At 36.7% G+C, this 23,544-nt stretch overlaps 1 protein-coding gene across 3 annotated transcripts; it reads right to left on the reverse strand.

The window, feature by feature from the left end:
- Positions 1-516: 516 nt before the first annotated feature.
- Positions 517-23,544, reverse strand: CNOT9 (CCR4-NOT transcription complex subunit 9). Of its 3 annotated transcripts, none has more exons than XM_006906720.3 (8): positions 23,135-23,524; positions 14,507-14,686; positions 13,202-13,317; positions 11,219-11,328; positions 6,385-6,494; positions 4,586-4,684; positions 4,280-4,371; positions 517-2,840 (listed from the first exon to the last, which is right to left on the reverse strand). In XM_006906720.3, the coding sequence occupies exons 1-8, from the start codon at positions 23,156-23,158 to the stop codon at positions 2,672-2,674; spliced, it is 900 nt and encodes a 299-aa protein (XP_006906782.1). In that variant the 5' UTR covers positions 23,159-23,524; the 3' UTR covers positions 517-2,671. The 3 variants fall into 3 exon arrangements, with proteins under 3 accessions (XP_006906782.1, XP_015440910.1, XP_024899059.1); XM_015585424.2 differs by having other exon boundaries at positions 2,025-2,840; positions 23,423-23,544; XM_025043291.1 differs by lacking the exon at positions 23,135-23,524 and adding an exon at positions 21,839-21,858 and having other exon boundaries at positions 2,025-2,840.

Raw genomic sequence — 23,544 nt, forward strand, 5'->3', positions numbered from 1 at the left:
ATGGAGAGTAAAGAAGGCATGCTCTGAAGGCTACCAATGCCCTTCCTTGCCCTGGTCCACCACTGAAAGTCACAGGCCCTCCAAAACCTTGGGAAAAAGCTGGAAGCAGAGGTTGGTTCTGTCCCACTGAGAGCCAGGAACAGGAATAGAAACAACTCTGGAGATGCACACGAAATTCTAAATCTCAAGAAAATGAATACTAAAGTCTGTGATGGAGTGTTTCAAGTGTTATCTCTCCCACACTAGTACTGAGTTCTAGCCACCACAGCCAGAAATGAGGTTCTGTTCCAGCAAGAGATACTTTATCAGGCAAAGGGCACCATCCCAGTCTCCCAAACAGCTTTTATACGTCAGCAAGACTCCCAAAGGACCTATCTAGAAAGGAACCATTACCGCCCTCTTGGCAGGGCAGTGTGTTTGGACAGAAAATAGAGGCAGGGATGATGAGGATCACCTGACCAAGGTGCCTAGGTAGCTCTATATTGACAAAATAAAATCTCCAGTTTACAGGAAAAGTTATTTTTATAAAAACAGAAGCATGTTTTATTTCAGTCCTGTAGAGGGAGTGAGAGGGATGGAAAACATAAAATGAGGGGAGAAGTCTCTTTATACACACATGACATCAGGACCAACTACAAGGAATAATACTCATTTCCATCCCTCCTCTACAACTTCTACATGGGGTCCAAGGCCAGCTGAGAACAGATGGAACAAGAATTAAGACACTATTGGCACAGCAACATGGCCAATGCACCGAAAGATGGAGAATTTCCCAGGGAGCAAGGCCCTGGGCCTCAGCTGCTTCCCCAGTGGAGGGGGAAAAACTGGCTCAGCAGTAAGGCGGTTGGCAAAAATCAGGGTTACCCTAGCTGGACTCTCCAGATACAAACTATGGGTTGAAGGGAGTCAAGATGTTTATCCAGTCCACGTTGTTTGTTTCTCCAAGATCTCTCCTCTTCAGGCTTGAGATTGTTGAGAGCTGCTGGCCTGCTTCTCCTCTTCATTTTGGAAGGCAGGGGAATAAGTGCTTATCCTACCCTTCCTACATCTAAGCTATTTAATTACTACTTTCTTGGCTCTAAAGAGACAGAAGCCAACTAACAAGGCCGGCTCCCTTTATGAAAGTCGGCTTGAAAGAGCCCTTGTGTTAGCAAAACTGCCTCTGCAAAAAGGTTTCTGTGAGCTTGCCTCTTATAGACCCTCCCCAAACTTGTTCAGAGACACCTTCAGAGACACTTGTTCAGAGACGTGGACAGAAATACTTGGTCTCTTTCTAGAGTTGGATTAACAATCCCATATTTGATTGGGGATGGAGATAACAGAGAGAGCAGGTGTTGGTAGGGGGAAGGGTTGGGGGAAAGCAAGGCATTTTACACTGGATTGTGAACAGAGTCATCTAAAGCTCCAGATAAGGAAGGAGGATTCTATAACACAATATGAACAAGTGGAAAACATTTTAGTGGCAACCCTGTAATTCCCGTAGACCAAAAGGGAATGTGTCAAAAAAAAAAAAAAAAAAAGACTGAGTGGACTAAGATAGTGGACTCAGCCCTCTATTTTAAATCAATAAAATTAATTCAGGTAATACTGCTTCAAGTACAATCATGAAGACAGATGGAGCTCAGAAATTCACATTAAAGCAAAGAATGGGATCAAGTAGCCTATCCTCTTATCCCTCCCTTTAAAAAGTCATCCAGAAAATACCTTTGAGGACTTGAAATGAAGGTGAGATCCAGCAACATCTCTCCTCCTCCAATGTAATACCCTTCTAGAATAGTCTGATGAATTAAGACGTCTGTTTTAAGTTTAATAGGAGGAAAGTGAAAAGGGGAAAAGCACGGAAATTGGAAAAAGCTAGCAGCTAAATTTAGCCAAAAACAAGGTTAAGGTCCTTGTGGCATCCAGAACTGAGGGCAGAAGAATGGGAAAGGAAAGGGAAATTGGCGGTGGGTTCCCGCTGTCCTTTGGCTTTATACCTTTCCCCTGCCTCCCATTCCTCCCAACAGTTCATGCAGCTATTGGTCTGCTGGAGGGGATGTAATGCCCAGACCAATTTTTTATTGAGCTTATGCAGCTAACAGACTTGTAAACAGTGCCAATTGACAAAGTTTTGCTGAATATTACAGCTTGTGTCACTAAACACACCTCTCTCTGAGATTAAAAACAAAACAAAACAAAAAAAAAACCAAAAAAAACTAAGTAAACAAATACTGAGAGAGAGAATGAAGAGACACATCTTGAGTCTTCCAGAAAGGCAAAATAAAAAAATGCCACATGGCTTGGTCCCAGGCGTTCACCAAGCCTAGAGTGCTGCTGCTATCGCCACTGTCTCCTCTCCCTGCCAATGGCTAGGTAGAGGTTGGGGAGAAGGGTCATCTTGGGCATGCTGCAAATACAGCATTTGCTGGTGTTGACACCCTCCTGGGGCTGCGGTGGCAGACTGCTGTGTCAGGAGCCCATTTCCTGGGAGTAGCAGAGGGAGCCCAGGTCCTTGAGGCAGCCTGAGAGGGCAGCTCGCACACCTCGGCAGGGCACCGTGCCCCTCTTCTCCAGTGCAGTTCAGCATTGAGGTTGTCTATTCCCGGTCGGCGATAAAACCTGAGCTGTTTTCCTTGAAGGCTCCCTCTCCCTTCCCCAACTTGTGGGAGCAGTGGGAGGGGACAGGGGAGGATCACTGAGGGGGCAGGGGGATACCCCGGGGATCGGTGACCTGGCCCTCTTGCAGGTTCTTCACCAGTTGTGCAAGCCAGCGTTTCGTGGTGGTGTCATCTTTTAGCACCTGGGCAAAGGTTGTGTCCTTCAGCTGGTCAGGGAGGCACTGTCTGAGTGCTTCACGTGCCCTACATCAAAAACAAACAAACCAACGAGGGAGACCAAAAAATAAATCCACATTTGGGAGACAGGAAAGAGCCCCTGTTCTAGACATAAATATACAGAACCCAGGGAATCTATGGCTCTGTCAAGTTACTTGAAGAAGCCATGAAAATTCTTTAAAGCTTATATGAAGTATAGGCTCAGGATCTCCAGGATCTGCAGTATGCACACATTTTTAGAATGATGCCCCAATGTAGAACTTCATGACAAAAGAAAATGGAATAAAATGGTACAACAGTTTAGTTCAATTCAAACTGCTTTCTGATTTATTACAGTAAATACTGTCAATATACTCATGTTAGAAATATGAGTTATAGTAAATTAGACATTTCCAAAATCAGTACATTAACACGGAATATGACCTGAATCACAGTATAATAAATTAATGAACTTTAACTCTAAACCAATAAAAATTTGTGTCTTTCCAAAAACTGCTTCAATTTTATAATTAAAACCCTTAAAAAGAGATGAGCAGTAAAAGCAAAAGTTTGGTAGCAACATTATCAGATGAACTTTTACATGTTTCTTTTTCTTTAACAGATGATCAGCAGTAAGTCAAATCTGAAAACCTCAAAAAGGTAAATGTTAACTATGAGGCAGTTTTAGCAAAGTTATGGCTTTTGTACTCAGATTAGTTTCTTTGTACAAGAAGAATTTTAAATAAACATATTTTCAAACTTTGGTGCAAACAGGAACCAATGAAGAATAGGACAAAATTGTTGAAGAAACAGCTAGGGCTTGAATAACCTCAGTGGCAGGAGGCTAAGTTCACATTAAATCAAATTATCCCCACTCCTAGGAACACAGAAATCACCCCATTATGTGGTTTAGCAGAATCTGAGCGAGTGGCTTTTAGCATGAATTATGGATATACAAAGCAAAAGGTCAAATATTTCTAAATACATTATACCTACAAGGTATGATTTCTGGGAGAAAGACTATGAACATAGGGAGATAAAATAAGTAGCTCAAGGACTTTACAGGAATCAAAGAGAGAACTGAAAATATAATAAGAGCCCTCTGGGCTCCGATCCTTTCCTAAGAGATCTTTGAAAATACTTTTCTCTTTCTGATCACTAGGAGTAGTAACAGAAAGCTCAAACTACAGGAGTAATGTATCCTAAGGTTCTCTGGGAACTGTCTGGATTCTCTGGAATTTTAGAGTAAGATAGAGAATTTTACTCTGGAATTTTAGAATAGTTACAGTGGGGAAATAAAAATCTGATGGATTTTCTTAAATTCAGCACTTCGGATTTTAAAAGTACTTAATGAAGTTCTGTCTCAGACAAATTAAATCTAGTAACATCCCTTCCCTGTCCTAAAGATACAGAAGCTATGCCATGAGATGGAGCAACAATTCACCAGAATATTTCCCCCAAATTCTATATATCCTGGAAATGTTTACCTGGGATTATCTGAGAGTCGAAGGTAACATCTCACTACATGTTTCAGCAGACGGGCAGAAGGCTCTTTGGACAGCTGCAGGACCATCTTACCCTGTTTCTCCCCAAAATGGGGTGGAGTAGGAAAAAAAACACAAACATGAAATAATCCTAGTTAACATCAGAGATCAGATATTGCAAGAACTATTACACACAGTTCCAGGGTTGTTATTTCTAGGTGGAAGGCTGAAGCTGCTCTGTGTTGACTGCAAAAGGACTAAGCTGTGTGTTCAGAAGTAGTTGCAAAGAGGGTAGATAGAAGAACTCACCAAGATCATGGCAACATGAGAGAAACGCTCATATGTCTGACATATATAAGCCAAACCGGTGTCATCTAAAAGGATCTTCTGGAGGATGAATGTGGCAACCTGGAGTAAAACAAAATTAAGAAGTCCAAAACATTGCTCAGACAGGTCTTACAACTGCCTATTCATCTCCCAGGAATAATGAAAATCAGAAAATTAAGCAGAGACCCTTGCATTACATATAACTTACTTGACAAGATATGCATAGTACAAAAAAAATAAGAAATATTACCATATTGAATGCTTATTATGTGCCAAAATTTTTCCTAAACGTATAACATGCCATACACCTTATTTTCACAATAAACCTATGAGGTAGGTACCATTGTTATTCTCAGATTCTTAAAAAGTAGACTTTCTCAGTTACTGAACACCTTACTATGTGCCAAGTATAACTGCTAATCAAAAACTTTCCAAGGTCCAAGTAATAAAGCTATTAACGTGCAGAGTTGAGATCCAAAACTAGTTTGAACTAGAGCCTCTTTCTTTCCCATGGGCCAAGATGATTTTAGAGATTCAGCTATGCCTCATCTCTTCCATGTGAGGTAAGTCTTTTCCTATTCTTAAAAGATCTTTAAGAAATAAAATTTTTAAGCCTCTCTTCAAAAATCGTTTCAAGGGTAGTAAAGAATATCGCCAACTTACGCTCATTAAGTCTTACATAGAAGAGATTTAATTAATACTAGTTTAATTCAAGACAATTATTACAATGATTCTTTTTGGCTGCTCATCAGAATCAACTTTGGGAATTATTAAATTTTACTGGGATATAACATTGGGATTGGCTAAATAATGATTACCATTAGGACCAAAGATATCTGGGTCCTAAACACCAAACCTGGTGAATGTTACCTTATATGGCAAAAGGGACTTTGCAGGTGTGATTAAGTTAAAAATCTTGGTGGGGGTAATCACCCTGGATTATCTAAGTGGGCCCTAAATGTAATCTCAAGTGTCCTTATGAGAGGGAAGCAGAGGGAGATTTGACCACAGAAGAGAAGGTGACATGACAGAAGCAGAGTTATGAACATGCTACATAGCTGAATTTGAAGATGGGCTGTGGGAGAGGGGGGACAAGAGCCAAGGAATGCAATTCTAAAAGCTGAGAAAGACCCTCCTGACACCCTAACTTTTGCTTGGTGAAACTTCTAGCCTCCTGAATCAAAACAGAATAGATTTGTGTTGTTTTAAGCCACCAAGGTTGTGGCAATTTGTTTTGGCAGCAATGGAAAACTAATACAAACACATACATGGTCAAATGTGTAACATGCACAAAGTACACTAATCTTAAGTATATCTCAATAAATTTTTACCTATGTACACATTTATGAACCACAACCAGATTAAAATATAGAATTTTTCCAGCACCCCTAAAGATTCCTTTGTGTCTTTTCCCAGTCAATATCTTTCCCAGAGAGGTAATCACTATTCTGACCTATCCCCATTGATTGCTTTTGCTTGTTGTTAAATTTTGCATAAATGGAATCATATAGTATGAACTCCTATGTGTCTGGCTTCTTTCGCTCAACAAAATGCCTATGAGAATCATCTATGTTGCATAAATCAGCAGTTCATTCTTTCTTGCACACATGATGATGTATATTAGAGCTCTTTTCTCTTGGGTGGGACTGCTATGTCATAGGGTAGGCTTGTTTATAGTGAATACTGCTAAACGCCTTTCCAAAATAGTTATACTATATACCATAAAGAAGTAGCCCAAGAGCCAACGCAATGTAGAATCTAATTAAGTTAAAAGCACATACCGTTTTAGAGAGCTCACTTCCTGATTCCATAATGCGCAAACACAAAGGGATAATTTCTGTTGTCAATAAAAAGTTGATTACTTCCTGCTCATCTGTTTTCACCAGAGCCCCTAAAGAAAATACAGATGAACAAAATTATGTCAGAATCAAGGTTTCAAATTAAAATTAACTTTGTATTGTTCGTTCATCCAGCTAGTTGTGGAAGTTAAGTAACACAGTACACAAACTGTGGTTTATATGTCGGAGAACCAGGCATACCCATGTAAAAGAAAAAAAAACGGAAGAAAAGCACAGGTTGACTATTATCAGTCAGCACTAAAAGACCAGGTACCAAATTTGGTCCTTCATATAGTTAGCAGCAGTTCAGCCACCTAAATAATTTCTCTATCACTTTTGGTAGACAATCATACAATAATATCACTGTCCTCCATTTATTTTAGGTAAGAGAGAAAATTTCTACATTAGAATTAAAGCATATTCCCAAGTAGCAAAGAAATGATGTCAGTCTGGATCCTACTTCATAATGGGCATAAATACACATTACTTCCTTCTGATTATTTAATTGCTCCTCTTTCTCCAAAGAGCATAAACATTGTGGGTATATCAGAACAAGAAACGCACCCACACCCACCCACCCACACACACACAGACCTCACCTCACCCCCATCCCCCTGGATTCTAATTCTGGTTCCATAAGCAGTTTACTTAAGTTTGATAAAGTTACCTTCACTTTGTAGGCCTGTTTCTTTATAAAATAGCAGTTGGAATAAATGATTTCTAAAATTCATCCCAATTTTATTATTCTACTGGTTTTTAAACTGACTCCATTGACCAGGTGACCAACACAGTTCAGTGCTATATTCTCCATTCTGTATACAGGGAAGCAGAACCCCATGAAACAAATGACTGTTCCCTGAGCTGCCCAATGCATCACTAGTCTTTATATGAAAGGCCTTGGTTAATTGGACTTGTAATAACTAAAATCAATTACTTTAAGAGAGAGTAAGGAATATCACTCATTTTAACCAGAACTGGCAATCTACATATGTTACATTTCTAAACCCCACAGCAAACAGCATATACCATAATTTACTAACAGGACCTATAGTATATGTCAAATTACTATTTCATTTAGATTTTACATGAAGTTCTAAAATCCATTTTGAGTTAATTTTTGTAGAGTACACAGTATGGATCATGGTTCATTGTTTTACATATGTATATTCAGTTGCTCCAGCACTATTTTTGAAAAAACTATCCTTTGTCCACTAAACTCTTTATACCTTTGTCAAAAATCAATTGACCATCTTTGTGTGGGTCTATTTCTAGATTCTCCATTCTGCTTCATTGATATATTAGTCTACCCAATACTACACTGTACTGACTACTATAGTTTTCCAGTAGGTCTAGAAATCAGGTAGTTTATGTCTTCCAACTTTGTCCTTTTAAAAAAATGTTTGGATATTTCAGTTCACTTGCCTTTCCATATAAATTTTAGGAGCAGCTTAATTTCTATTTAAAAAATACTAAACTTTTTTATTTTTATTTTTTTGAATTGCTCTAAATCTATAGATCAGTTTGGGGAAAACTGACATCTCAAAAATATTGAATCACTGATATATCAATCAATGCACATGGTATATCTCTATTTATTTAGGTCTTTTTTGATTTCTTTCATCACTGTTTTGTAGTTTTTAGCTACAGAGCTTGCCCATATTTTGTAAGATTTACACTTAAGTTTTCCACATGTTTTGTGCTATTAAAAATGGTAGGTTTCAGTTCTAGTAGCTTTTTTGGGTTGATTCTTCAAGATTTTTATATGTAGTTAATCATGTTGTCTATGAATACACAGTCTTGTTTTTTTTTTCTTTCTAACCTGTATGTCCTTTATTTTTTCTCTTGCCTTACTGCACCATCTAGGCTACCCTGTATGATATGAATAGGAGTGCTGAGAATGAATATCCTTGTCTTGTTCTCAGTCTTAGGATACTACATTCACTTTTTCACATTAACTAAGATCTTTACTGTAACTTTCGTTTTTTGTAGTTTATCAAATTGAGAAAGTTCCCCTCTATTCTTACTTGGCTGGAGTTTTTTTTATGAATAGATGCTGAATTATGTCAAAGGCCTTTTTTAAAAAAAACTACAGAAATATTATGATTTTTCTTCATTAGTCTCTTGATATGGTCAATCATATTGACTAATGTTTGAAAGATGAACTAGTATGCATTCCCAAGATAAACTTCAACTTGGCCATGATGATCCTTTTCATATATTGTTAGATTTGATTTGTTAGCATTTTGTTGAGAATTTCTGCATCTGTGTTCGTGAGGAATACTGGCCTATAGCTTTCTTTTCTTATAATGTCTTTTTCTAGTACTATTATCAGAGTAATGCTGGCCTCACCAAGAGTTGAGAAGCCTCCTCTCTGTATTCTGGAAAAGTTTTATAGAATTGGCATTATTTTTCCTTTAAATTTTTAGAATTCACAGTGAGATCATCTGGGCCTATAGTTTACTATGTTGGAAGGTTTTTTGTTTGTTTGTTTGTTTTGTATACTTAAAAGTTTTATTGAGAGGGTAGATTTCATGTTAAATGTCCTTTTCACAATTAGAAAAGAAAAAGAATTCAAAAGAACCCACAGGACATCTAGTTAAATTACAATGATTTCTAATTACCTATGCATATAAAAGAAAAATATTGGGAAGGTTTTTAACTACAAAAAATAATTTATTTAATAGATGTAAGACTATTCAGCTTGCTTATATTTTCTTGAATGTGCTTTGGCAGACTGAATCTTTCAAAGAATTTGTTCATTCCATCTAAGTTGTCAAATTTATGGGTATAAAGTTATTAGCAGTATTCTTTTATTATCTTTTTAAAGTCTGTAGAGTCTGTTATAACATACCCCCTTCCATTCCTGATATTTGTAATTTACATCTTCTCTTTTTTCCTCAGTCTGCCTGGTGAGAAGTTTATTAATTTTATTGAAATTTTTTTCAACAAAAAATTGGGGGGGTGGATGAAATGGGTAAATGTGGTTAAAAGGTACAATTTCCAGTTATAAGGTAAATAAATTCTGAGGATGTACTGTACAGCATAGTGACTATAGTTAACAACATTGTATTGTATATTCGAAAGTTGTTATAGACCTTAAAAGTTCTCATCACAAGAAAAAAATATTGTAACCATATGCAGTGATGGATGGCAATTAAATTTATTGTGGCAATCAGACTGAAATATATACATATATCAAATCACGTTATACACCCAAAACTAATGGTATATGTCAATTATATCTCAATTGTTTTAAAAATCAGCTTTTGGTTTCATTGGTTTTGTCAATTGTTTTTCTGTTCTCATTTTCATTGACGTCTAATCTTTATTATTTCCTTCCTTCTGTCTGCCTTGGGGTTTAATTTGTTGCTTTTCCTAGTTTCTTAGAGTGAAAACTTACCTTATTGATGATTAAAGAGCTTCTTCTAGTATAAGAATTTAATGCTAGAATTTTACCTCTAAGCCCTGCTTTAGTTACATCATTCAAATTTCGATGCTGTTTTCATTTTTATTCAGTTCCAAGTGCTTCTAATTTCTCTTATACATCATCCCATTTATACTCAAACTTATCCAGTAAAGTTTGAACTATAAGCAAAAAGTCTAGGCATAAATATTCACTTTCTGCTTGTTCTTTAAACTGACTTGAAGAAACGGAGTTTCAGAAAATATAGGCAAGGGTAGACAATTGGCTTAATATTGTCCTCTACTACTGTCTTTATCTTAACACCTCATAAATGCATCATCCAACCTCAGTGCTCAAAAAACCAGCAGAATTAGAATGATCTGAATCAAGAAATTAAGGATAAAAACATTTTCTTTTTACTGGAATCCTGGTGATATTTTAAATCCTATATGAAAAATTTTTATAGCTTAAAAGCAGAAAAGAATATATTAGAAAAAAGTTTCTAATTAGAGTCCCACTTGGGAGGAGGTATAAAAAATAACATTCATTTGGAGTATATGAGATAATAGTTACTCCTGAAAAGTAGCATAAACTATCTCAAAAATATGTATTAGTAATATCAAATTTTAAAATTATACTTCCCGATTCATGGTTTATAATCACACGCATGTGAACACAGGTTGAACATAAAAACAATAACCTAACAAAATAAAATTTGCACAATCAATGTTATTATTGTTTGGTCAGTACATAAGCAAAAAACTATGAGAAAAAGACGTTTAGAAAAGGAAGGGTAATTTTGGAAAGAAATGCTTGAATATTTGCATTTCACACATCTAAAGACAGTTCTTTACTACCCAGGAGGCTGAGATCTGAAATGGCTGATATATTATTTTCTTGAGTAAAGAGAATTGTAAACCCATTTCCCATAGTAAATGTATACGGAAACATTAACTTGAACATGCAAAAATTTTAACTAGGGGAACTAGAAGGTAAACTCTTGGAGTTAAGGGAGAATAGTTTAGAAGTGAAAAGAAAAAAAACAAAATAAAACAAAACAAAAAACAAACTCAAATCTTAGTCCTATAATTATAAATTTATTTGTTACCTGAAGTTCTTGTTCATTACTCTCCCTACAATTCCAATAAACACTGAATTTAATCTCAAATGTTGGGCCTTATTAACAACACTCAGAATGGAACTTGATAAGGGTCATCATGTTCCTGATACTCATTTATCAGTGAAAACAGACTCGATCTCAAAGACAAAAACAATTGATGAACAAAAGCTATAAAACACCAGACAAAACACCAAAGTTAAGACCACTATTATGAATTAGGATTTCAGGCTTGCTAAACAACCCTAATAACTCACCAATAACTCCAAGACTGGTTAGCCGAAGATATTCAAAAGGACGCGTTTTGCTGACAGTGTGCAAAAAAGGGTACAGAAAAAGTGGGATGTGTGCTGCAAGAAATGCTGACCTGGAAGAAAAAAATAATCAAATTCAGAGCCCAGAGTTAAGCTCTAAGGATTCTAAACATTCAATTTTCGGGTAGTTAATTCTGTAAGGCCTATAATATTGCCTGACCAAGGACTATTTAGGAAAGACTGTTATTGGTCATTAGCCTAGACCAGTGGTTCTCAACTGTGATGATTTTACCCCCCACCCACACCCCCAGGGACATGTGGAAATGTCTGGAGATATTTTTGGTTGTCAAGCTGAGGGAGTGTTTTATTGGCATCTAGTAGACAGAGGCCAGGGATGCTGCTAAAAGCACAGGACAACCTTCGCCCACCTCCCTCCTCCTACCACAAAGTCAAGATTTAAAAACCCTAGTCTACGCCAATGTTAAGAGAATACATAATTTTCCCTTGTTACCACACCAAGTACCTTAAAAACTGATAAAATATCTAACTGCAGATTTAAAAAAATAGATCATAAATGTAATCAAGTGTCTAAGAGATTCACCTAATTTATGGCCAAATAACAATATTCACAGGTATAGTCAGACAAAACCTTATAAACCAAGACAACAAAACAAAGCAGCCAGTATCAGTTTTATCTGCTATGCTTAAATGCACACTCTTCTTTTTATGTCAGAAAATTTCAAGTACACTATTCTAAAAACATTTTAATCTGCAATATGTCAGGCAACTAATGAAATCAATCTATCACTTTATATTATTTGTAGTTAAACCTTGTAGGAGAGCCAATACCCTAAACTTTAAACACTCAAAGTACTCTTGCATTTTTCTTAAGCGCTTAAAAATAATTTTCTTAGTAGCTTCTCTAAAGCTCTGGAAAGTCAATGCCATCCTAGTATTCAGATTTTGTAAGGAAACTTGACAAAAGAGGGGAAAGACATTAATAAAATGACTATTAAGTGCCTTAAGGCCATAAAAGTTACAAAGTAGATTCCTAATCAGGATTTCCCTTTTCTTAATTTGTCAGATACAGCAGGAAGGCAAAAACATTTCAACTTGCAAGCCAATTCTCATCTATTATAGAGGGTGCCTAGAACAGAATCCTGTATTAAGAAAGATTCTGACACCAAATCTGGGTTCGGTGGAAAAAAAACACTTGGTTCAAATATTTACTAAATGCCACGTACCACCTCATACACAGCATAGTGATGTCTACCATGGATTCAGGAGGAAGAAGTGACTATATGCCTGACCTTTCCTGAGATGTGAATACCATTAAAATTCACTGCTTTGAATGGGTAAAAAGTAAATGAGACAACGGGATATTATTCATCCTTAGAAAAGAAATTCTGACATATGCTACAATATGTCAGAATTGGATGAACCTTAAGAACACTATGCTAAGTGAGATAAGCCAATCACAAAAAGACAAATACTGTATGATCTCACTTATATAAGGTACTCAGAGTAATCAAAATCTTAGAGACAGAAATTAGAATGGTGTTGCCATGGGCTGGGGGAATGGTGAGTTACTATTTAATGGGTATAGAGTTTTAGTTTTAAAAGATAAAGGAGTTATAGAGATTGATAGTGGTGATAGTTGAACATTATAAATGTATTCAATACTAATGAAATGTATACTTAAAAATGGGTAAAATGATAAATTTTATGTTATATGTATTTTACCACAATAAAAAAGGTAAAAAAAATTATAAAAAATATATTAAATACCATACAGTTATCACACTAAAATTTAGTGAATTAGAGACCAGAGTTCTTTAGAAATAAAACAAAAAGTAAATGAGGATCCTGAAGGTCCACACGCACACATATGCACCCTACTGCATGCCCCTCCTGTCATCATTCAGAAAAAGTTAGACTACATTCAGTACAAACCTCCCTGCCAATAGACTCATTCAAAGCATTTACCTGGTTTCTGGGTGTGATGCCACACATTGCAGTAATGCCAGAGCATTGCAAACTCTGTTGGACTGGTGTGCTGTCAAGGTGGGTGGGTTGATAGATGGATAAATATTTACAATTTCCTAAAAATGGAAACCAGCACCAGATGAACATGGAATAACTTATAAAATTAATTCCCATGATTTTACAGAAAAGAACTTAAAAAAAAAAAACCCCTCTTATTTCCGCCTATCCTTCAAGAATTGAATCATCAAAAAAGGAGCAAAAATAAACAATGCTCCAATCCTTTCATCTGAAATACACTTGACTGAAGCTATCTGAGACATTTCTACATATGTCTCTAGGAAGATTTCTATGGAAGCAACTGTGGTCAACGACACTTTATTTTATATCTGCATTTGTTGAGACTTTCACTTGAGGGACTCTTAACATTTATAATCCCTCTTTTTGTCAACACCTTGCTTTAAGCTATAGTGATGAGACTGCTGGCCAGAAAGAATTAATAAATCAACCATAGTGACTCACAAAGAAATTTGAGTTTGGTTAGGTAACAGTTGCAAAAAGGGGAAGATAAGATCATGGGTATATATGTGGGGATACATACAAACAGCAATGAATATGTGTACTCTGTTAAAAGGTGATGATTTGCTGAAAACAATTTCATTTCTTTTAACTGTAAAACTTACATAAAAAATGTTCTTGTAAGAAAGATTAGATTCTTGGGTACATGTAGTAGGGATACAATGTGAATTGATTTAACAGATCTGAAAAATTAATTATTATATTAGGAACTTTAGATAATAAAGGATGATCATTCCACTTGATTACCAAATCAATTTATTCCTCACCAATGAGCATCCAGAACCAAATTTCAGTTATTTATTCTTCAACGTACAAGTGTACGCACCTTTAATCCTACTGCTGTTATATCTTTAATATTCTTTCCCCAGAATATACCTTGCAGTCCTTACATCTTACTTTCCACCTTCTCCTCACTGTCATGCAGCATTATCTTCTAGTACTCCTAAACTGAGTTTCTCAAAGTGCAGTTCTTAGACCACCTGCATCAGAATCACCTGACAGCAGGGGAGGTCCTTGTTAAAAATAGAGATTTTAAATTTCAGACTAAATAAATCTCTTGGCTAGGATCCAAGAATATGCATTTTAACAAGCATCTTTCTAAAACAGATTCTTACAAATGCTAATGTTTAGAGACTTATTCTACTAATGTCTTCAGAATCATTTGGGCAAAGGTAGAGAAATACAAGTGTGATGAACAAGACTGAACTGCAACTCATGGATAATACCCACCTGTAAAAGTGCTGCAATAGTACCAAATGAATGCCACAGCATAGGTGCAAGGTCAGGAACAGATTCTCGTTTCTTACTTAGCTCCAACAAAGCATTTTCTCTTGTCTCAGGACTGGACAGCTCGTTGATCCACTGATAGATCTTTTCTCTATCTACTTGAGCCAGTGCAGTAGGCACAGGCTTCAAGTGAAAACAAGAAAGTAAACAAGTGAGTTTCATTAAAGTCAAACCAAGTCTTACCCTGCAGTACTTCTTTAGAGGGAATATATTTTTCATAAATACCAGGTGAGGTTTTCTAAATATATACATTTGATATAAATTAATAGAATCTATTGAAATCTAAAATGCACACACCCTTTAATAATTCCACATTTAGGAATTTATTCTATAGGTATACTTTGGCTGTACCGAAGACATATCAGGGCATACTGTTTTAAAAACAGAAAACTTGAAATGACAAACATCCATCAATAAGGAACTGGTTAAATATGTTTGAGTACATCTTTATGTAGCCCTTTAAAAGAGATAGCTCTATACATGCTGATACTAAGTAAAAAACACAAAACAACAAAAAGGGTATAGAATAGTATATATGCTTCCATCAATATATACATACATAATCTTATACATTTATATATAACATTTCTAGGACACATGGGAGACTTTTCATGTACATAATAAAATCTGTATGGTTTAAATCTTGAATGAAAAGTTACACCCACCCCACCCATTGCTGGTGTTTCCCCAGTAATTCCAGCATCCCACTCATGGAGCAGAAAACAGACTTATAGAACATGCATTCATTACTGTGGTAAAGAATCGCAATATCCCCCCCAAAACTTGAGGATTTCTATAATTCTTCACGATTTTCAAATAGCCTTGTGACCTTGGTTAAGTCCATGGATTACTGTTATCTGGAAAATATAGATGGTAGACTAGAAAACTGATTACCATTACTATTCCTAGCTCTAAAGTCTTGACACATTCATGATGATTTCTATCCCTATGTCCAATATTTTCTCACTTAATTCCCCCCTCAAACCATGAGGAATAAAAAGTTGGGTAGATAGAAAAAAGGGACCTATACATTTGCAGATGAGATAATTTTGCTAACAGAAATAAATTTGCTTAATTCATGCAAGTATGAAGGTGCATACTGCAATGCTTTCTTGAACTGTATTAGTTTCTTGCAGTACTGACATGTTCCTACTACACCTTAATGTGATAGGATGACCCATCCATTGCAGAGATGAAAAGATGAAGAACAAAAAGGACAACTGTCTTTGCTGAAGAAAAGACTGAAGTCCACCGATGGACTTTGAAGTGTACTTATATTTACTCAACCCAAACAGAACAATAATAGCCTTCTATAAATGGAAGCCTGATTATAAACTTTTAGTTTAATGTTTATCATTTCACTTGCTTGACAGAATGAACCACAAAGTGTTCCGCTAAATGAACTGAAATATCATGCAGCTTAAGTCTTCTTTAAGTGCCTTAGAGTAATCTGTTAAAAGCTGTTTTGTGACTCCCATCAGTGATGCTTCTCAAGGAAATACAGGCTCCTAAAGCAACAATACGATATAGAAGGAATAGGGTAGTTTTTTCCTCCTCCCAGCAGCCTGGCAACAGAGTCCATACTCATAACTGCGTTGCTAATGCTTCTTTTCACCTTCCTGAAAGATTAGGTGTGATCTAAAAATGACTTTCTAAAAAACTATTTCCTGTAACCTAGACAATAGAGATAGAAAAGTATATAAAAATCTCAGTCAAAAATTAAAATGTTACTGCTATTAGTTCAGAAGAATCTAAAAAACAATTAGCACCATGAACAATATCATTGATATTAAGAGAAATTCTCTACTGTTGAGATTACAAGGCTTTGGTAACCATCATTTTAATGGAAAAGTAGGTGAAGTCATTTGACAGTTTCCTATGTCAAATCATGGCTCAAATGGGCATAATTTAGCTAGCGATAGCGACCAACACAAACACACACAACCTCCCCCCATATATCAACAAGTAATTTTATAACATGAATGAAAATTCAGTTATTTTGGAGAATAAAAGAAAAAATATTTTTAGTTTTGAGTTACATATTGATTTATATATTAATTTACGTTACCAGACAATTGTTAAAATACTTTGGACATCATTCCTGAACAAAACTCCAAAGCACATCTCCAGCATCTCACTAGACCTTTTTTTTTTTAAATTGAGGTAACACTGGTTAATGACATTATACTAGTTTCAAATGTATAACATCATAACTCAATATCTGTACATTATAGTGCTCTCACCACCAAAAGTCTAGTTTCCATCTGTCAACATATATTAGATCCTCTTCCCTTTGGTAAGCACCAATTTGTTGTATCTATGAGTTTGTTTTAGTTTTGTCTTATTTGTATCTTTGTTTATAATACATGAGTGAAATCATATGGTTTTGTCCTTTCCATCTGACTTATTCCACTTAGCATAATACTCTCAAAATCCATTCATATTGTGGCAAATGGCAATATTTTAGCTTTTTTTATGGCTGAGTAGTATTCCATTGTTAGGTTGTTTCCTTATCTTGGCTACTGTAAATAATGCTGCAATGAACATAGGGATATATATCTTCGCAAATTTGTGTTTTCATATTTTTCAGATAAATACCCAAAAGGGGAACTGCCACATAATCCAGCACAAATTTGCGAAGATATATATCCCTATGTTCATTGCAGCATTATTTACAGTAGCCAAGATAAGGAAACAACCTAACAATGGAATACTACTCAGCCATAAAAAAAGCTAAAATATTGCCATTTGCCACAATATGAATGGATTTTTTTTTGCAGAATCTCTATACTGTTTTCCATTGGTGGCTGCATCAATTTACAAACCCACCAACAGTACAAGGGTTCTCTTTTCTCTACATCCTCTCCAATACCTGTTATTTCCTGTGTTTTTAAACAGTAGCATTCTAACAAGCATGAGGTGATTATCTCATTGCAGTTTTGGTTTGCATTTCCCTAATATTAGTGATGTTGAACATCTTTTCATCACATGCCTGTTGGCCTTCTGTATGTAAATGTCTATTCAGACCCTCTATCCATTTTTTAATTGGGTTGCTTTTTTGTTGTTGAGTTGTAGGAGTTCTTTATATATTTTGGATATTAACCTTTATTGGAAATATCATTTGCAAATATCTTCTCTCATTTAGTTGGCTGCCTTTTATTGATAGCTTCTTTTGCTGTGCAGAAGCTTTTTAATTTGTTTTTGTTTTGTTTCCCTTGTCTTTGGAGTCAAATTCACAAAAGCACCACTAAGACTGATGTCCAGAAGCTTAGTGCCTATGTTTTCTTCTATGTATTTTATTGTTTCAGGTGTTACATTCAAATCTTTAATTCATTTTCAGTTAATTTTTATGAATGGTGCAAAAACCCGTCTAGTTTCATTCTTAGATCTTGATGGTAATAAAAACCCAAAATGTATCTTACTCTTCTTCTGAATCCCAAGAATCACTTAGGAACACCTTTCACAAAAATATCGTAATCTGAAAACTGATGTCTTCTTAGAAGGGAGTGGGAAGTGAAAGAGGGGGATGAGGGAAGAGAGGGAACTGTACTGCACTTTAAAAAAAATCATGGTTTCATTTAATGATCACAACAATATGGTTATTATCTTCATTTTACAACTAATCAAACTATGAGTAAATGATGGTGGACAGATTTCCCCTTCTTCCCATTCTCTAGTTAATTAAATTACTACAATTATTTTAATTTACAATTTACTAATTACATTTCTGAGGCTGTGATTGATACGGAATTCAGTCTAGTAGCACACACTGTTCAGTGGCAGCTAAACTTATCTATGACTTCCTTACTGGAGACTACCTAACTTAAATACATTAACAATAATAGTAGGACACTAGCCCAAGCACAGAGATTAACATTTCTTGAATCAATGAAATCTATGGATCTTTTTCTCAGAAAAATACATAATTGCGAATTGTTTTGCACATAGTTTTCCACAAAATACACAATTTCAGGGAATCCATGGACCTAGGATTAAGAACCTGTTATCAAGCTGAATAGGAAACACCTCAAACTGTAAGTACCTACACAAGTACATAAGTGGAATGCACACTGGATTAGAAGCCATAACCGGCTTCAAAACAGTTTTGCTCTTTCTAGATTTCTGTAACCTAGGATAAGTCATTTACTTTTCCAAGCCTCAGTTTTGTCTTTGGTAAAATGAGGAAACTATATTAAATAATTACCAAAGTCTTAGTGGGCTATAAAATCTTAGGAATTATTTAGTTCTTTGTTTTAAGTGAGAGACTAATCTAAGTGGCTCTTTAACAATAAATTTTATTGAGGTATAATTTGCATACAATAAAGCTTTTCAGCACACCCATTTTAAGTGTACATTTCAGTGAATTTTGAAAAATTTATATACCGGAGTAACAAGATACAATCAAGATACAGACCACTTCCATTACCCTCAAAAGTTATTCCAGTTAGTAACCCTACCACACTCAGCCCTAGACAACTATGGATATGCTTTCTGCTGCTATAGATTAGGTTTGCCTTTTCTAGAAACTATTTATAGAAGGTAACATTTATTGAACATACTATGTGCTAGTCACTGTGATCACCTCCCTTTATTTTCAAAAATTCTAAGAGGAAATGGGTTCAGGGAGGTTTAACATACTTAAGTTCACACAATGAGTGTATGGTAAAATTAAACTCAAGTCATAGACTGAAATCACAAATATCCCTCCGAGTTGAAGAAAATATTTAAGATCCCAATATAGAACTTTAAGTTTAATATTGTCTAATATAGCTCGTTAACAGTTGGATTTAGATAAACAGTAAGTTCAATTACATATCCAGAAACATAAAGTCATTCATGAGAAGTCTGATATGGACTATTATCTTCCTCAACAGTCTCCGAAGATTACAAACAAGATCTAATGGATATAATGGTATGTCTTTACAGTTATCTCGCTAAATGTTGGTGGTCTTTACCTTTTAATAGATGTGTTTAAAACGTTTCTACTGTCAAAATTTAGGAGGGCGTTGCTCTCCTCTATTCTGTTTAATGGTTTCTATAAGGAAAATGCATTTCAAGTAACTATTTTCTTTCAACAAAGCTTAACAAAGGCAAGACATTTACCAAGTGAGTCACCAATGCTTAACTTCAAGTGTCACAAACTCAGGGTACTGACAGTTGGTCTTCTATCTCTGAAACCTCTTACTTTACACAATGTGAGAAGATATTTAGATAAACATTTAAGTAAAATGACCCGCATTTATCCATAAATAAGAAAAAATATGATTTAGCCCCCAAGAATAAATTTAAAACTTGATGTTGATGGCTTTCTTAAACAGAATTGATAGCCAAATCTATCAATACAATTTTATTTTCAAGGGCCAAAATAGCTGGTTTTTCTACCAGTGAATATGTGACAGTAAATAAAGAATAGAATTAGATTGAAATAAGAGATTATTTCCCTAAATCTGGAGATGACTCAACATGTGGCTGAGTGTCTACATAATAATGATATTCCAGGAAAACACACTTTCTAAATAGTGCCAAACGGAAATATTAAATTAGCTTAATTATTTCCGTATTTTTATAAAATAAGAGCCAGAATGTTCTTCAAAATGACTTTGAAAAAATGGAAGTGAACAAGCAAAGAGAAGTTAGGCAATTTGCTTAAAACTTCAACAGAAGACATGGGAGGAAACAATGTTTGAATTAGATCCTTCAGAAAGCACAATGTTCTTTTTCCTTGTCAAAGAGGAGCCCATCTGAGAGCCTAGCACAGCTTCCACAAGAGATACAGAATAACTAATGATGTTACCAGTTAGGAAGAAAGTGAGGGAAAAACAAGACTTTAAGGATGTTAGAATACTCAGTGGAAATCAGTGTAGAAAAAAATTTTAAGTGCATGCCCAATGCACCTCCTAAAGGCTTACCTTTGGCTGTTTTAGATTACTAGTATAATAATTTTTACAAAAGACTGAGTGTATGTCAGGATTTGTAGTTCTATGAATCTGAGGCACCCTCCAAGGTCCATAACAAAGTGATCTGTTACTCTGCTGAGGCAGGAACTGGAGTTCCAAGGCTGAATCTGAGAGCAAGTCATTTAACTAATAAGTGAACCTAGCTAACCACTGAACACTTTGTTATTATTTAATCTTTATTTAATCCTGTATTTCTGTCCTTATTTAATAGATGTGAGAAAGAAATCAAATTCTATGGTGGCAATAATAAAGATGTCAGGATGTATTCTGTAAAGAATGACAAGTCCACTATACTACATATTTCTAGCACAGTAAACTATTTCCAAATTATCTCAAATCTTCCCTCTTGTGAATGACATTCTGCATTCCCATGTGATCACATTCTCCTTTGATAGTACTACCTCCTTCACTGAGTGATGATTTACCTGTTATTTTTAAAAAGAAATAAAAGTACACAAAAATACAAAGTTTCATCATTAGGCAAAAAGCATCTCAAGCTGCTTAGATTATTGCAGGAACTGTTGCATGTTTTATTAACTCTTCTCAATTTCTAATGAGTGACAAACACCATTACCGTCCTGTTACCTAGATCAGAATAACACGGGCAGTTTAATGTAATGGAAGGCATGAAGGATTGGGAAAGAGGCAGCTTGACTTTTTCCATGCTTCAGTCTCCTCGCTAACCAAATATTCTAGTGAATGAGTGGTATAAAGTAACTTGTCAGTGTTTTTGTGTGGTCCAAGCAGCACAACAAGTAAAAGTGTATCTAAAAGCTCAAATTTTAAATGTATTTTAAGTTTAATTGCAGAAATATGTATTGAGTACTTATTATAAGTAATGAACCACAGCTTCAATGGCTGTTCAAAAGATGAATTAAGGAGCAACTGAAAATAAAAGGTATTGAATAGGTATAGAGCTCAGGGAGGCAAAGGGAAAAGAGCAGTTCGGTATCACAGTGTGAAGACAAAATCAGATTATGAGACGGACAAGCCAACCTTAGAAGAATCCCTTGCTTAACCTGCCTCTCCCCTAACCAGCAGTAACCTCATCTTCTGACTTGCTTCTTCGAAATTATACATGTAATTAGGGAGAAGAAACAAAAAAACTGGGGAAATTGCAAACATTAAATTGAGAGATATAAAAGGTACCTCTCCACTTTGAACAGTTACAAACACTTAAAAACATAGTGACAGGAGGCAGAGATGTCACTGGCTCTGAAAATGACAATGTTGTCTATAGCCTAATCACACTAAGCATAAGTTCATTTTTTTGTATTTTAAAGTTAAGGCAATTTTTGGTTCTCTATTTAGTACTTACGTCATTTTGCCTAGTAGTGCAATTTCCATATAATACTCTCTCCTTAAGTCACTTCACCTTGGTGGAACAGAAGAAGTGAGAATGGCATTTATAAAAGTGTGCTCAAATGATAAGACCTCGTTTTCTCACCGTGGCTAAATTCTCTCAGTAGCCACCTCCATCATCTATACCTCTCATTCGGCAAAGTATCTGAGCCTCATACTTTGTGGCAGGAACTGTCCTGGACTGGGGTAACCATGTAAACAGGACCCACATGATCCCTGTCTCTGTCCTCAAGGGGGAGACAAACAACAAACAAACAAATGAATACAAAAATTACAAATCGGAATCAATGCCATAAAGGGTACTCCAACAGAAAAGTTGGGGGGTTACAGAACTACTTTCAAAAGGATGGTCAGGAAAGGCCACTCTAGGGAGATTTAGGCAGAGACCTGAGAAGAGCAACCAGCTACAACCACAAGGGGTATGTGTGTGTGTATAGGGGAGTGAGCATTCCAGGAATAGAGATCAGAAAGTGCACCTTGGAGTGAGAAAGTGAACTTAAAAAGGATGGTAGAAGGCATGGAACAGCAGAGTAACTAGAACCTTTCGAGTAAATGACATACGAGACTGTAAACGTGGGTAAGGACCAAGGAAGGCCTTGTATATCATGGCAAGGTGTCTGGATTTTATCTAAATGCAAAGGGAAGCCATAGGATTAATTCAGACAGGTGAATTACCCAATCCGATTTTGTTAAAAGACTACGCTGATAAAATGTGTGAAAAAAAGGTTTTAAGCACAGAGAACCATAAGTCAGACATAGTTATTCACTTCTCCGGGTCTCAGATTTTCCATTTGTAAAGTAATTGGTTTGAACTAGAAGCCATTTCCTTCCCTCTGCGAGGTGCCTAGGCAGTGCATTCTGCGAGCCCGGGCCTTGTCACATTGGTCATGGAATTTTCCCTCATCCCCGCGGACGCCCAGCACGCAACTGGCACCCGGAAACTGTTGGTCAGCGCAATGAATCAATGAATGGCCAGTCTCGGCCGCGAGGAAGGCATTCCGGGCGCGGGACCAGGCCCCAGGGCCGGAAAAGAACGCGAAATACGGCGCGAGAGCCCACGAGAGCCGGCCGACGAGGAAAGTAGGGGCTGGCTCCACCACGACCAGGGCGCGGCGAAGAGTGGGGCCGGAGCCTTGTGGGTTGAGGGCAGAAGGAGCTGAACTCCAGCTCGACACAGGGAGCTAGGAGAGGAGGCCGAAACGCAGGGCCGAAGTAGGGTTCTGGGCCCAGGCCCGGCGGCCCAGCCACTCACCGCAGCCGTCGCCAGGCTGTGCATGTTGGGAGCGGCCACCGCTCTCCTCCCACTGCCGGACGCGCCCGACCCACGTCCCCGTTTCAGCGCCTCTGCCGCCGAAGCTGTTGAGCCGCCTCAGCCGCCATCCGCCTCCGGCTCGCTCCGCCCCTTTCGTAGCCCTATGACCTTTCACCTCCGACCCCGCCCACACAATCTCTTCCCGCCTCCTAGTTCTCGGCGGAGTTAGCCCAAAAGTATGTCCTTTGCTTCTTAAGATTCAAGACCTGAAGGACGTCTGTCACCTACTAGTCCTCGCATTCCCCGGCAGGTATCCCCAGGGAGCGGTGTGAACTCTGACCCTCCTCTGGAGGCCAGTGAAGGGCGGGAAAAACCGGGCAGTCCTGGGCGGACAAGTAATGCGCATGCCC

This window comes from Pteropus alecto, unplaced genomic scaffold (assembly GCF_000325575.1).
Source record: "Pteropus alecto unplaced genomic scaffold, ASM32557v1 scaffold110, whole genome shotgun sequence".
NCBI classification, from domain to species: Eukaryota; Metazoa; Chordata; class Mammalia; order Chiroptera; family Pteropodidae; genus Pteropus; species Pteropus alecto.

What these genes read in the sequence shown, in the direction of transcription:
- CNOT9 (XM_006906720.3), bottom strand. Translation starts at nt 23,158, where the DNA reads ATGCACAGCCTGGCGACGGCTGCG. An exon ending in CTATTGCAGCACTTTTACAG is followed by an intron (nt 13,318 to 14,506) that starts GTGGGTATTATC and finishes TTCCATTTTTAG; the next exon opens with GAAATTGTAAATATTTATCC. An exon ending in GCATCACACCCAGAAACCAG is followed by an intron (nt 11,329 to 13,201) that starts GTAAATGCTTTG and finishes TTTTTCTTCCAG; the next exon opens with GTCAGCATTTCTTGCAGCAC.